The sequence below is a fragment of the Lutjanus erythropterus genome, chromosome 2, assembly GCF_056507025.1.
Source record: "Lutjanus erythropterus isolate fLutEry1 chromosome 2, fLutEry1.hap2, whole genome shotgun sequence".
Taxonomy (NCBI): Eukaryota; Metazoa; Chordata; class Actinopteri; order Lutjaniformes; family Lutjanidae; genus Lutjanus; species Lutjanus erythropterus.
In genome coordinates this window covers 20,764,268-20,778,856 of record NC_139318.1, presented here as the reverse complement: position 1 = coordinate 20,778,856, position 14,589 = coordinate 20,764,268, and the positions used below count along the sequence as shown (strand labels likewise).

The 14,589-nt window shown below is 41.2% G+C and overlaps 1 protein-coding gene across 1 annotated transcript; it reads right to left on the bottom strand.

Moving 5' to 3' along the window:
* Positions 1-711: 711 nt before the first annotated feature.
* lrrn2 (leucine rich repeat neuronal 2) lies at positions 712-13,641 on the bottom strand. The gene is made up of 2 exons (XM_084731506.1): positions 13,459-13,641; positions 712-5,108 (listed from the first exon to the last, which is right to left on the bottom strand). Exon 2 carries the CDS (start codon positions 4,690-4,692, stop codon positions 2,329-2,331), a length of 2,364 nt encoding a protein of 787 aa, XP_084587632.1. The 5' UTR covers positions 4,693-5,108; positions 13,459-13,641; the 3' UTR covers positions 712-2,328.
* Between the last annotated feature and the right edge of the window lie 948 nt (positions 13,642-14,589).

Genomic DNA, 14,589 nt, shown 5'->3' with positions numbered 1-14,589 from the left:
TAAAGATGAATTTGACTGATAACATTATTTAGTTTTTCAAATTTTGTTTAGATAATATCATGAGAATATCCACAATATTTGTGTAGTGAAAGCCCTAATGACAGCCCTTATGTACACTGACAGAGTTACTGGTTGTGCTTCAGTTCAGATGCTGTTTGTGGAAACATAAGGAGTGAATTTCATACCCAAAAGACTCTAACTGTGGAAGATAATCCCTTGATTTGACTGAATCTGACTGCTGAAACTTTGTATTACCTGTGGCTGATCTCGGGAAGTAATCTCTTCACTTCCAGTATAATGAGGAAGACTGACTACAGTAACTACTAACTTGACATTTAAATGCTCATGTGGGTATTTTGTATTAAGACAGACTTGAAAAAAATGTGAACGTATCCTTTAACCCTCAGCTCAGTTCCAGGTCTTATCCAGCAGGGGACACACTGAGTCTTGTGTTTACTGAGTAGGTGTCAGAAGTCCTGAGCTATTATCATACTTACTCCTACTGTGGCGAAACGGCGGCTGCATACAGATGAGCAGGGAGTTGTAGCTGCAGATGAATCCTTAATATCTGACATTTATGTGGGGAGTTTGGTTTAATGCCATGTTTACACAGCTGTTTATTGATTTGATCCCTTAATATCATCATCATATGTTTCTGTGTAATTTAAACTAGATTATGTGATAACAAAACAGAAATAAAGAGTAAAAGTGTGTAAATTAAAAAGAATTTATTGTATAATAGCTCAAAATAGAATTTAACACAATCACTTTTAGATCACTTTTATACTGAAAGAGGATGTTAGGCAGGGAATCTGGATGAGTATACTGTATATGTACTGCAAGATGGACAACCCAGTCCAAAGGTACTGAAAGCTGTAAGCAAAAAGGTTGTTTTTACATCAATGCAGGAGTTTCATTCAGTATCAGTCTCAAGACATCAGCTGCTTGGAGGAAGTATGAGTTCAGTCTGTGGAACATGTAGAGAGGAAACATGACAATACCCTGGAGGTCTGAGCCGCTCTCCTCTGTAAATGTCTGTCCCTGGATTGAATCAGGTTTTCTTTAGTTTCAGTCCAGTGGTTACCAGCAGCTCAGACTCATTTGTTTCTCCTGTGTTCAGTCACTGTGCTGCAGGAGCTTGATTGTCCAGATTGATTTCCCTGGTTAGGGTTTAGGCATTCTTTACAATACATCTCAACACAGAAACAATGGCAATATATACTTTATACGGTATATAAAATAAATACAAATCTCTTTCTACACCGCTGCTCTGACCTATGACTCTGCTCTTCTATCTGTGTGATTCACAAAGTGTATATTTGCAGCCCCTTCTCATACCCACCTCGCCAAATACCAATGCTTTGTCACCGCCCCTAGCCCCATACTTGACAATCTTGGGAACCTCAAAAAGTCTAGACTTTGTTTCCTACATTCTGGTGACTTTTAGTGAATGAAAATAACAAAATAACAGGTACATTTTTGGCAAAGAGATGCCTGCAGATGACCTATAGCTGATACTCATTAGCTGGAATGGGACCACAGTATTTAGCCTTACCTAGTCCAATTTCACATCTGATTGCAGTAACAGAAAATTAATATTTCGCATTTTTGTCAAAGGGTATATTAATTAGGGTGCTTTTAGAAAAAATCACTCTTTCTTTGAAAACTTTCCATTTGGACTGGAAATTCTTCTTTCAAGAAAGTCTGTAATTTGCTTTCTTTCTCTAAGTACTCGCCTCGTCTGTCTGTCTCTCACTCACAGTTGTGTCTAGAAGGTAACCCCCAACCTGCCAAAAATCTTACAAAAGTGATCATTTGACCCAAACCCTGATCTTTCTCTAACCCTGACAACAAAGAGAAAAAGTACAAAGAGTTTTGCAAATCAAGGGTTCTCTTCTTGACACGACTCTCACTCAGTGAAGAAGAGGGTACAGCCATACAGCAAGCCCCTAACACTTTCATCATGTGACTTATGTCTTCTGAGTCACTTCAGTGACATCATTTGATGTACATAATTAACGTATTTATTGGTCTTCTACTGAAACTACCCGAGATGTTTTGTTGCCCAAAACTATCCAAGGAGGTTTTGTGCCTAAACCTACACAAACTGTAATCATTTCACAATGTTAAGCACATGTTAAAAGAGTCTTTCCGGCAGCGTCTTATACAGCTGCAAAAGGGCACCTTGTGTGTCTGTATAAGACGTCAAGGTACAGTGACAAAACATTGGCATCTGACGAGTTGGGATGAGAATGGGTTGATATTTCACGTATGTATGTGTGTGTCAGTGTTTTTGTCTGGATTTGAATGTGCACAAACATAATTATCTCAGCAGTCCTGATGTAATAGCAGTTTCTCACTCTGCTTTGGCTGAGGTTCGTTGCACCCATCTGTGTTTTGATTAATGATCAGAGCCTTGGGACTCTTGATCTCCTGGAGGGTGGCACTGTGGTGCTTTCCTGCCCCGTCGCCGGCCTCGTTGTCCCAGCCCTGGCCTGCCAGCAGCAGCAGTATGAGTGCGAGGAGCAGAAGTGTGACTGCTGTGGAGGTCAGCTCTGGGCTTAGCTGCAGGCTGGGCTGAGGCTCTGGGACATCCTTTGTCCTGAATGAAACACACTGAGTCTTTCTGCTCTCTCTTGATCTCCTGCTGGCGTGCTTGGCACCCTCACTGATCCCTAAATGTAGACATACTCTGTAAAATGTCTCTGCCTGCAGGTGGGTCAGATTGAAGCTCTGCGTGCCAGCCAGAATGCGTGTGGTGTATGTAGGTGTGTGTGCATTTGAGTATATGGCTTGCCAAGACAGGCGAGTTGATGGGAGGTTGCGTCCGCTCTGCCAGGACAGTATAGCATAGTGTTGTCCGACTTCCCTCACCTCCAACCTGGTATCTGCTCTGAATAATGGATATTTCTTCATATTAGCAGCCACCCCCCTCTTTCTTTTCTTCTCTCTCCCATGCACACCCACAGTAACGCTGCGTGTATCTGCTCCCAGTGCATTCTCGGCTACACAGGTATACAACCCTGCCTCACTGGGGGTGACCTTATTCATCTCCAGAGTTCCCTCAGGCAGTAGCCGGTAGTGTTTGGAGGGGTTACAGGGAACATCATCCGGAGCCTGGCTGGGAGATGTGTGGTTGAACCCCTCAAAAGCTGTCAGGCTGTGGCATGGAGCAGGAGCTGGTAAACTTTTGGATGCATGGTTTGGTGCAGGACCAAGTCTCAATCCAGTGGGAGTCACCCAGTATAGCTCAGGCTGTGGATCTGCAAGAGCTCGGCAGTGCAAGATGAGTTTTCCTCCTTCTCTTACCCCAACATAGGAGGGAAGGGAACTGACAGGGATCATGGGAAGGCATGAGGCTGACATCTCCCTGGAGGACACCTCTCTCACCCTGCGAGCTCTCAGCTCTGGAGGTTCGGAGCACAGCGTTGCCTGGGGCTGGATGAATCGCACCATCCGAGGTGTCCGCGTGTCTGTTTGTGTGTCTTCAATGTGAGGGTGAGAGGCGTCCCCGGCAGCCCAGTGAAACAGGCAGTCACACCGCAGTGGGTTAGAGTGTAAGCTCACCTCCTGAAGGCTCGGCAAGGAGAGCATGACGTGCTGGTGCAGAGCGCTCAGAGAGTTGGAGTTGAGCATGAGACTCTCCAGCCGGCTCAGCTGGATGAAAGCCTGCGGATGAATGTAGGACAGTCGCGGGTTGTTGGTGATCTCGAGCTTGGTGAGCTCCGGAAGGTGCTCCAGGGCGGCTCTCTCAATGGACACCAGCTCCTCCATGTTGTTCAGGCCAAGCTCCTTCAGGTGGATCATGTCTCGAAAGTCTCCAGTCTCGATCAGTTTGATGCGGTTCTTGTTGAGGTCGAGGAATTTCAATCCTGGCACTCTCCTCAGGGCCTGGGTGGGCACCTTCGTCAGCAGGTTATCATAGAAGGAGAGGCTCTCCAGGCCCTCCAACCCCTCCAGTGCTTTTTCAGCCAAACTTCTCAGACCCATACCGCCAAGAACGAGACTCCGGAGGGATTTCAGGGCCAGGAAACCCCGCTCAGGCAGGACCTCCACAGGGTTTCCCCCAAGCATGAGAACTTCCAAGCGAGGCAAAGCCTTGAACCAGCGAGGGTCAACCGTGATGAGCCTGTTGTTGTTGATATGCAGGCGCAGGAGGGAGTCCAATCCAGCAAAGGCTCCAGGTGCGATTGAGTGCAAGTTGTTGTGGCTGAGAAAGAGTTCCTGCAGAGTTGGCAACGAGGAAAAGGAGGCATCAGGGAGGCGACTGAGATGGTTCTCCTCCAGGTGTAAAGACAGCAGAGAGGGCAGAGAGGAGCTCTGAGTTATCGTCCTGACGCGGCTGAAGCGATTCTGGGAAAGGTCAAGGTCGGTGAGGTTGGGGAGTCCGTGCAGCACAGCAGCATCTAGCTCAGACAGAAGGTTACTCTGCAGGCGAAGGGTGTGTGTGTTCGTGGGTATGGGTAATGGAAGCTTGGTCAACAGCAGGTCGTTGCAGTCCACGGTGGGAGCTTCATGGTAGACCGAATCAGAGGAGAACCACGGCTTGATCTGACACACACATCGTGAAGGGCAGGAGACGTGCCATGGTAGTGCGTGAGGTAGCGAGCCCACTACGCCGGTGGGCACACACACACCAACAAGCACACACAGGAGACACTGTGTCTGTAGAAACACTAAAGTGGGCCTCATAATCCTCACAGGTCACAGGAACTGATTCAGAAAAGGTGAGGAAAAGTTGGTTATGAGGATGTCAGATGAATCATTTGGACCAGAAATGTGTGTGAAGTCGTGTTATTAACAGTTTCAAGGTGTGTGTGCAAACTGTAAAAGGTAGGCCAGATGGTTTAGTGTCATCATTCATAAAAGTGATTATATCATTGACTGCATTCTACAGTGGCTTCAGACAAATAAAAACTGTGTATGTTCTCCTTTGTAGTCAAGGACTCTGTTATACCAAGAGTATATTTTTATGTGTGTCTTTGATTGCAGTGGTAGAACAGGGATTGCACAGTGGCTGCAGCTCGATGACAGCCTTTGTTGTCACACCATCGATCTCATATCCTGGCCACAGGTGGAGGACTCATGGCTCGCAGCGCGGCGGCTCACTGACAAACACACAAGAAGAGAAAGAAAGATGTTCAGAAATGAAAACTAAAATAGCTAAACACTATAATTAGCTGTTTAGTACAGTTTGTTGTCAATGTGTCAGAAAACATTTTCAAGCATTTTTCATGAGTTGAAGTAGAAAATCTAAGGCCTCTTCTGTGCACATAAGATTTTTATTTCTCTCAAATTTTGTTCACTAATTAGTTAAAATCCATGTTAGTGAGCACTTCTCTTTCTCTGGGGAACAGTGAGTGACAAGAAACTTAAGAAAATGCTTTATAAAATCAAAAGACTCTGTTTTGAATTGGAAGTATGAACTCTTGAAACGAAAGAAATAAAACATATCCTTTGGTTGGTGGGAAAATCTTAAACTGCGATAATGCTGCATTTATGATTCTCGATGTGTTAATCTTACTGCATTTTTCAGTACTAGAATTTTATACTCAGGTAAAATTAAGTACATGATTAAATATTTATTGTATTAAAAGCATTATTGTGAACATTACTGCATTACAATTTGGACATTCTTTTTTCCTGAAGAATTACAAGCAGCTAGAAGAAATATCTATTTCCATTGCATTATTTGTGCTTTTCTGAATAACTTATTCAGATTTGAGTGCATCCCTAATAGAGATGCTGAAACATCACAATTATTGCACAGGTGTGCCTCAGAGTGGTCATAATAAAAGGACAGTCTAAAATGACATTTACTTGGCACAGAACTATGGCTATTTCACATACGGCTACTATAGATACAAATTTTTTCCCCCAGGAGGGCAAAGTCATGACCCACTCAACTCTGCCTCTGATTGGCTAGTACTTCTACCCCTCTGTGAAACAGCCACAGTTCAGTGCCTAATAAATGTCTTATCCAAGATAAAACTGCACATTTTACAGTCAACTTTTATTAATTTTAACAAATTTGTGTGCAGAGAAGAAATCTTTTCTGAAATGAAAACTAAAGTGTGTTTATATTTCTGTTGAGTATGCATCAGTTCCCACTCTAAACCAAGTCTGTGTGAATTCTAAATACAATACGAGTCTAAGCAAGGTCATATGGAGTTTTCAAGTATGTATTTTGCAGACTAATAAAGACAGAAATACTAGCAGCAGCCAAGAAGAGCAAGGGAGAGGTAAAGAAGAGAAAATGGATGAGTCGGAGAGGGACAGGAAGGAGGGAAGGGTAAAAAAAAAAAAAAGCATGTAATGGGGAATCTCTGTTTTCCAAGGAGATCTTGCACTGACTGTAGTAGCACAGAGTAATTCACAAATGTAGACAATCATGGCAAAAACTGAGAGAATAAAAGAGGAAATGGAAGCAGATAGGAAAAAGCGAGAAAAACAGTGCTCTGCTGTAATCTCCAGTGTTTCTTTCAGCCTACAGGAGAATAGGTAAATATGCAGGAGTGATGAAATCGTGTAGCACTTAAATATTTCATGCCAGTACTTCACATTCAGTGCCTGTTAGAACATAACGTCCCACAAATGTTATTTATTATGTAACAGTTAAAAAGACCCCAAGGATCTTTTATATTATCAGGCTTCTGTACTTAAGGCTATAACGAGAAAAACTGTGGATGTAGCTGCACACATACACACACGCGCGCATACACACACACCAGTTACATCAGTATTTACATTTCCAACATTTGGTAAATGTCTTATCTAGAGTGACTGACAGTACTGTTCAGTATTCATGCAACAACAGCATCACATTAACAGATTGTAGACATTTGGCAGCCATGAGAGCATCCCAGAAGGCTAATTAGCTGACCAGCAGTGGAAAAACACTCTACCGGGAGAAATTTTATGCATCAGACTAACAAGTATCAACCTATTCTCAGCATCAGAGTTTAATTGATATAGTGCATTACAAAATATAAAAGCTGCAACAGTAAACCCGTATTAATTGGTCTGTTGGCCACTTGTGGGCTATGTGATAAGATGTAAACACAACACTAACATATTACTTGTTAGCTAGTGATGGGAATTATGGGTCTTTGAAGGGAACCAGATCTTATGCCTTATGCTTGGTGAAATTTTGGCATTGGATTGTTCATGAACATAACATCACTATTGTTAGTTGTTAGTTTACATGCTAATAAGAATGGTGAGAGTGAATCAAACAGTAAAGATATGTGTCATAAAACCAAAATAATGGGCTGAAACACTGACAGGGTCAGTAGAGCTGAGGCAAACCACAGAGAATGGTGTTAATTCCCTACATCTTTGAAACTGTGAAAAGTGATACCTTTCACCTTACGCATTATTATTTATATAATAAGAATAATTTATCAGCTTTAGGAGTGGCAATTTTGAAGATTTTCATTTAAAGGTAAAGTAACTATCTACAAGGTAATGAATATATTGTAATATTTATATATTTGCAGTATTATGAACTGGATATTTGTGGCAACATTCATGGAAAAAATGGTGTCTTAAGTTACCACTAATGTAATAAAATAGAAATGTGCATATGAATGCAAAATGTTAAATTATTGCTATAGACAAAAGACGGTGGGTTCTGATTCTGCTCACTGCTGCAGCTTTACATTAAAAAGCATTAGCTGGTGACACACAAATGGACTTTTATTATGAAGTAGTCACAGTAAGTGCAATGTGTTTATCAGTGAGCTTAACACTTGACCTTATCGTTAATCAAAAATGCTTCTATAAAACGAGACAACGGTAATTTTTGGCATTTTTGGACAGCAGATCAGTTTACAACAGGGAATAATGGAACAAGAAGAAGGGGCCTGAATGAACTGGTAGGTGAAGAGCTGCAGGCGACAGGCCGCTCACTCTAAACTAACTTGTCAGTGAGGTAACCAACTCCTTTCACTGTGCCCTGCTGTTCACAGACAAAAAATCTGATCATACTTGCTCACTGAATGATGGAAAAATGCCAATTATTTTCAGGACTGAAATCTTTGCAGCTGGCACTTAATGCTTCCCCTGCTTCATTAGGACATATGCTGCACTTGCAGAGCTGTGGGAATGCTAGAAAATACCTGTAGAAATCTTATGTGATTGTCTTCTTCAAAGTTATTACAGTTTTATTTTATACATTCTGTTCATAGAGAATTTACAAATCCATCACAGAGGGGCTTTATTTTGAGTTTGGTTATGTAATTTTTGGTCTTGTGCACAAAGAGGGGGGACTTGTTTTTGGGATATATTTTTTTGCCTTTATTGGATAGGACAGCTGAAGAGCAGAAAGGAAGCGGGGTGAAGAGAGGGGGGACGGCACGCAGCAAAGGGCCGCAGGCGGGAGTCGAACCAGCGGCTGCTGCAGAGGACCAACAGCCTCCATACACGGGGCAGACACTCCACCAACTGAGCTACAGGGCCGCCCCTAAAGAGGGGGTACTTGTTAATGAGCTGAATTACATTATTACATTATTATAAATTATTATTAGTTATATAGTCTTTAAAGTTTACTTATAATAGAGACATTGGGCGAGGGATGTTTTACTGCCCTTTGTCTTCAGTATGATGGTTTTTGTCATCCTCACAAGAAAAATAATATTCAGTGGAACACACAAGAGTTGTATTTTGTGATATTGGTATTACACACATGCCGAGGAGCCATGCAAGGCTTACTGCGTAGTTGCCATGGAAACAAATCTCCCAGCCTCACTCTGTCTCAGTGTTTTGAGATTTACTTAGGAATTTGTTTTGGTCCAATCTGTGTATCTGTTGATAAGAACACAGATGAAACAAGACAGACTGCACTGAGGAAACTACATCATGACTACATTACTGAAGTTGCAAAACTGCATTTTTAATCAATTTCCACTTTTTCTGCAACTCAGTCAGTTTTCTGTGATGATGTTATTTATGATTGTAAATAAAGTTGTCATTAGATGAACTTTTCAACTCTCCTGCCACATGCAAACTCTTTGCATCGTTGCAGCTGGTGTAATGAAACTGTATATCTGCCACTGAGATCTGCAATCTACGTGACTAACAGGAAGTGCTCTGCAGGCTTTAACATCGGTGAGTGGATGAGGAGAAAGTGTGGAGAGATGCCTGCCAAGTTTTCTTCACAAACAGGAAGGAGAAATCATTTACAGATTCAATTTAGCACAGTTATTGAGATGAAGAGAAAAGCTATTAGCATTTAAACACCATGTAGTTTAATTGCATGAGCAGCACAAAGTGAACACCATGTGTTTGCATGATTTTGTGTGCACTTTGGGAGCTGTAACAGTAAAAAAACACAGGAGCATTTCTTACCTCCTGGGGCTCTTCTACTCTTGTATCAGCCATTCACTTTCATCTGCACTCTCTCATCTTTTCATATGCAACCTTCTCAATAATGGATTCATCATTTAATTTTGATGTACCACAGTTTTTGTCATTTGCTCTCAAAAGCTCACAGTGTTTCAGGAAAGCACAACTGTGTGTTCGTGTGTGTATTCAAAAGGCTTTCGCTGCCTTGTAATTTGAACTATTCAGAAAAGGAGTGTAAAATAGATCTGTATGACTCAGCGGCTTTCATAAGTCATGTGTCGACCCGGCTCTCCACAATCTCCTTGTCCTCTGGATAAATAGAGAATATATTTGCTCTTAGTGGCCATTATTACTCCCTTGACTCTTCTGACTCAGATTTCTTTGAAAGAATGTATGACTGCACCGTAGCTCACATATTATCCACACAGCAACCCCGGCCAGAATAGGATGAATAATAACAACAAAAAAGATGAAACCGCACTGACCTTAATCCACATTCAGACGTGATCCTCCAGTAAACAGCTGAGGAACAGAAAATTTTTCTTAAAGTATTCGTAAATACTTGCAAGACCAATGTTGCATAAATATTGTAAATAGGAACAGTGACTGAATATAATTGTACTGAACTAAATTTCCGTCAGGTCTGAGTTCGTTCTAAAATCCGAAACACATATATTTCCTCTTACCTGTAATGCTAATCATCCATCTTGATTGTTTTGGCGTGAGTTTGGTGATAACAGCTCAAGAGATGTTTGCTTTCTCTCATGTAGGAACTTTCTAACATATAAAGAAAATAATTTGTACATGAAACTCCTCACAACAAGGTCTGTGGATAATCTTGAGTAACCAAGTCATGATTTCTGGAAAGAGACATTGCTGTTAAGTTTTTAAAATGTATTTATTTATTTATTTTATGCTTTCAGCATCACAAGCCGAGTGCCATCTAGCTCTTATAAAAGAGAGAAAGTAGACATCTCTAGGGCTGATATCTCCAAAAGTCAAAATACTGAGCCTACACGAGTACAAGACGAGCGCAACATTAAGCTGTGACAAGCAGCTACAAGTCCTATACTGTAAGTGGATCAGTGATTTATAACTTTGTCAGTCAGTGTAAAGCTAAGCCTGTTATCCTGAAAACAAAAGTGCACTGCTCCGAGAACACACACACTCTGCAGTTGGAGTTGGAGTGCCTGCCAGACTCCATTAACATATTGCTTAGTTTAACCTTTATAAACATCTACTCCTGACGGACTATTAAAGACTTCTTAGGGCTCATTAAGACACTTAATCATTCTGTGAACATTCAGCATTAATTTTACTCTAATAAATGTGAAACTGGCAAACAATAACAGATATTCCTAGCTGGAATGGAAATTCCAAAGGGGAACATGCTGGTTGTAATGTTGTGTTCAGAGAAGTATTTCACTTAGCACGTTTGCTTCATCTCTCATGACATTTCATTGTCATTTTATGGTTTAGTACAGCAAATATATTTCTCTTTTAAGATAAACCCTATCTTATGTCACTAGTCCAGCGGCGTTTCTCACAGTGCATTGCATGGAGCAGTGGTGGCCCTGCAAAATATTTTGTTTGAACATTTCATTTTATTTTAGTTATCAGTCCTTTCATCAGCATACATTTCTCACACTATTCAGCCACTGCATCTAACTGCGCCCCCCAAAAAGTGTCTGTCATGTTATGTAGCAACTGGTTGCATGGCAATTAGCGGCACCTTGCAAGTGTTGTGGGAATTACAATCTGTCATCAGTGTTAGTGATGTAATTTAAAGTTGGTCATTGTGGTGGACAACTCAGCAGTTTAATGTGAGAATGAGAGAATGGCTCTGAGGGAAGTTTCTGGATAAACGGATCAACTCTTAAATTAATTGAATCTGATCTGTCTTTTCCGCAAACAGGTGAATTTGATGCTTAAGGACTGTAATGTGAAATGCCATTATGACACCGTCACAATCACAAATACTACAACAAGATGGGTTTTCCTCAATCATATGTTGCCTCCCTAAACTGGCAATCATTCATCAAAACTTTGAGAACGCCTGCAATAATCCACCCCTTTTGTAAACGCTCTTTAAACAGAACTGATGAACAGTTTAAAAAATAGGTAAAAAGTGATGCAGCAGAACCAGATGTGTGATCTTGTTTTATTCCATGCAGTCTACTTCCTTGTCAAAACCAAGTGCCTCAATCTCGACTACCAACAATTGGGTTTGAGATTCAGCTGTGTTATGCTATTAGCAGCTAATGTAGCCTCAAGTTGCTAACCTGAGGCAGATATGAGGAGTGGGCTGCAGAGGTCTGTTAAGCTCACTCTTTTCTAACTCCACACCAAAACATTTTCTTATCCAGACCTATGTTTTAGTGCTGTGCCAGTGCTGGAGGAAGGTCTGGCTGAACCAGTTATCATTCTGGTGTAGGGGAAAAAGCACAAACAAACTGGCTTGTTTGTATTTCTTAAAACCCATCATAATCTTCCTGGGTGTTGTTAAGCCCAGGATACAGCGGAAGGGGAGAAGAATGCTGATTGAAGTAGTCGGTCAATGACAAGCTTATAACAACAGCCTACTTCCTGTCAGAATAGTCAGATTACACCTGGAGTCACACAAAGCTTCATAGTCAGGCTTCAGCCCTCATGCAGATGTGAATTTGAACATTATTGTGGATGTTAAATGCAACTGTTGCCCTAATTTGTCTTTTAAAAGATGCTTTATGACACAGAATACCAGATTTTTTTTTTTTGCATTTTTCTGGATTGTTTGACTTTCATATCAGTCCTGAATCCAACAGATGTAGTGAAAGTTCCTCGATCAATACCTAATCTACCCACATTTCCGTTTGACAGGTTTCTCTTGTTTCTTTTTCTTTTTAACCAATTTTGAACATTATTCTCTCTCTCATACATATAAATGGATTTGTTTCCCTCCCACACACCCACCCACACACCCAATACCCGTGAATATTTGCCAAACCTCCACTACCACTGTTCCTACATGTGTCTAGTTGGCAAAAAATAATTAAATACATAAACAATGACATATGTTTGATTACCTTTGTTACACTTTCTTGGCATTTTGTCATTTGTGTGTGTGACAAATGAAAAACTCTGCATCGTTTACTGTTACAGACTGCCTGTCTGGTACTTTAATGATTAGAGGGATGTAACAGACACTTAAAATTTGCTACAAGAGAGAAATACAAGCCCATACAATGAAACCATCCCATAAAACCCCACACACACGCACACAAACTGACACACAAGCCTTTGCATTCTAGAGAGAAATATGTCAACTATTGAAAATAATGAACAGCATTTAATGTGCTAAACTAAAGGTCTTTTTTTTTTTTTTTAACTTTGCAGAAACACTTAGTTTGTGCCATGCAATTCTAGTCTTAGGCCTAATTTAGACAATCACATGCGGGATAATTGATTAGATGGTGGTCTCTGTCCTCTAATAGGCAACTGTCATGAAGTCAATGGCTTGAAAGTTTTAGGAACCCCTGTGGACGGGGTTTCCAAAACACACAGGAATTAAAAGTCTGTGTTATTGCAGCCCAGTTATATTAATGCTTCTACAGAAGTTAAAGTCAAACATGCCTCTCCATCTCTGTTATTTTGGAGTCTAACAGACAGAGAGAACCAAGGAAAAGCTTTTAAGACCAGAATCATGGATGGAAGGAGAAAACAGGTACGGAGCAGAAATACATGCTTGCATGAAATGGTCCATTGCATAAGGTTTGTTTTTGCTGTGCAGCTACGACACAGAAATACACTGCAACAGGGCGGAATAGAGAGAGGAAAGATTTAGAGAGCAGGAGACAGGGATGTATGACAGAGACAGAGGTGCTGCATGCAGATGCTAATAATCATAATAAAAATATTAATAAAAGCAGAGACGCATTGTACTGCAGCTGAATCTGCTCCAGCATGCACACAGACACATAAACTTGTAATCTGTTTCTTCCATGTCAAACACGCACCTGCTACCAACACCACTGATTCAATACTGTTATCATTCAGAGGCTGTGTGCATGAGTGACTGCATGTTTGTGTGAGTGCTATCAACATATTTCTATCAACATATTCCAGGTTTCTTACCGCAACTGAAGCATCAGCTACATCTCTCCCTGTTGTTTCTTCTTGCCTTCATTTGCAGCCAATCTTTCTGTCTTTGCAGATGCCTCTCGTGCCTGTATCTTTCTTTCTCTCAGTCGCACGTTTGCGGATCTCTTAAAATTCCTGAAATATCACTTCCCTAGCTCTCCCCTCTCTCTGTCACTGGAGCTGAAGAGCAAATTGGCACAGACTGGATCTCTCTCCCTCCTCCTCTTCCTCTTCCTCTCCCTCTCTCTCCCTCTCTCTCCCTCCAGCTAAAATGGAGATGAGGTGTGTTCTGCAGCAGAGCTTCTGTCCCTCTCATCTCTCCTTCTCTCTTTCTGTTGCCTGCCTGACTCTCCCTCTTTCTCTTTTCTTCTGTCACAAACCGAAGGAAAAGCACTTGCGTTAGTTAGTTACAGTGTGTTACTTTGCTAGATGAGAAGTTTTCTATGGCTCCTGGTGGCATTTTAGTTTTCTGGAATCGTCTGCAGATTAAAGACCTGCTCATAATGCCGGGCCATGAATGGAGAGCAGGTTGCAAAGCAGCAGGACCAACACAGTTGCAGTTAGGAAAGTTGTTTCACTATCCTATGACAGTATCTATTGGAATGGAATTTAACTGATACTGAGGTCGATACTGATGCTGCTTATTAATAGATACTTATCAATACTCTTGATCAATACTCACGGTAACTTTTTCAGAGCTGAGGCTGTGTCTTGTCTCTCCTTTAAACAGATTTGTTTCTGTTTCAATTTTGGAATTATCTTTGAAACCTACAGTGCACACTGCAGAGCATGGGTTCAGATCTCAGTTTTTTACTATTTCATGAGCTTAGACAACTTCAGATCACAACAAAGCTTTAATGAGATTTATTGTAGCCCAATGAAGGTTGTGATTTATTGAGCTAGGGTATGCCTATGTCTAAAAGTCGGTATCACTAGCAGGAAATAGCAGTTTTACGGTTAATGTCTATTTAAAGAAAAAACATTGTATATGTAAGAGCATAGTTGCTGAAAACATCTGAAAAGACTGAGAACTACATTATGTTGTAATGAACTGTGGAGCCTCTTCCTCCCCAGTTATAAACCTTCACGTTTCTGTGGCGTGACAATCTCAAAACACACATTTAT

Bases quoted from the DNA above. Each gene is read 5' to 3' on its own strand.
- lrrn2 (XM_084731506.1), bottom strand. From the start codon at position 4,692: ATGAGGCCCACTTTAGTGTTTCTACAGACACAGTGTCTCCTGTGTGTG.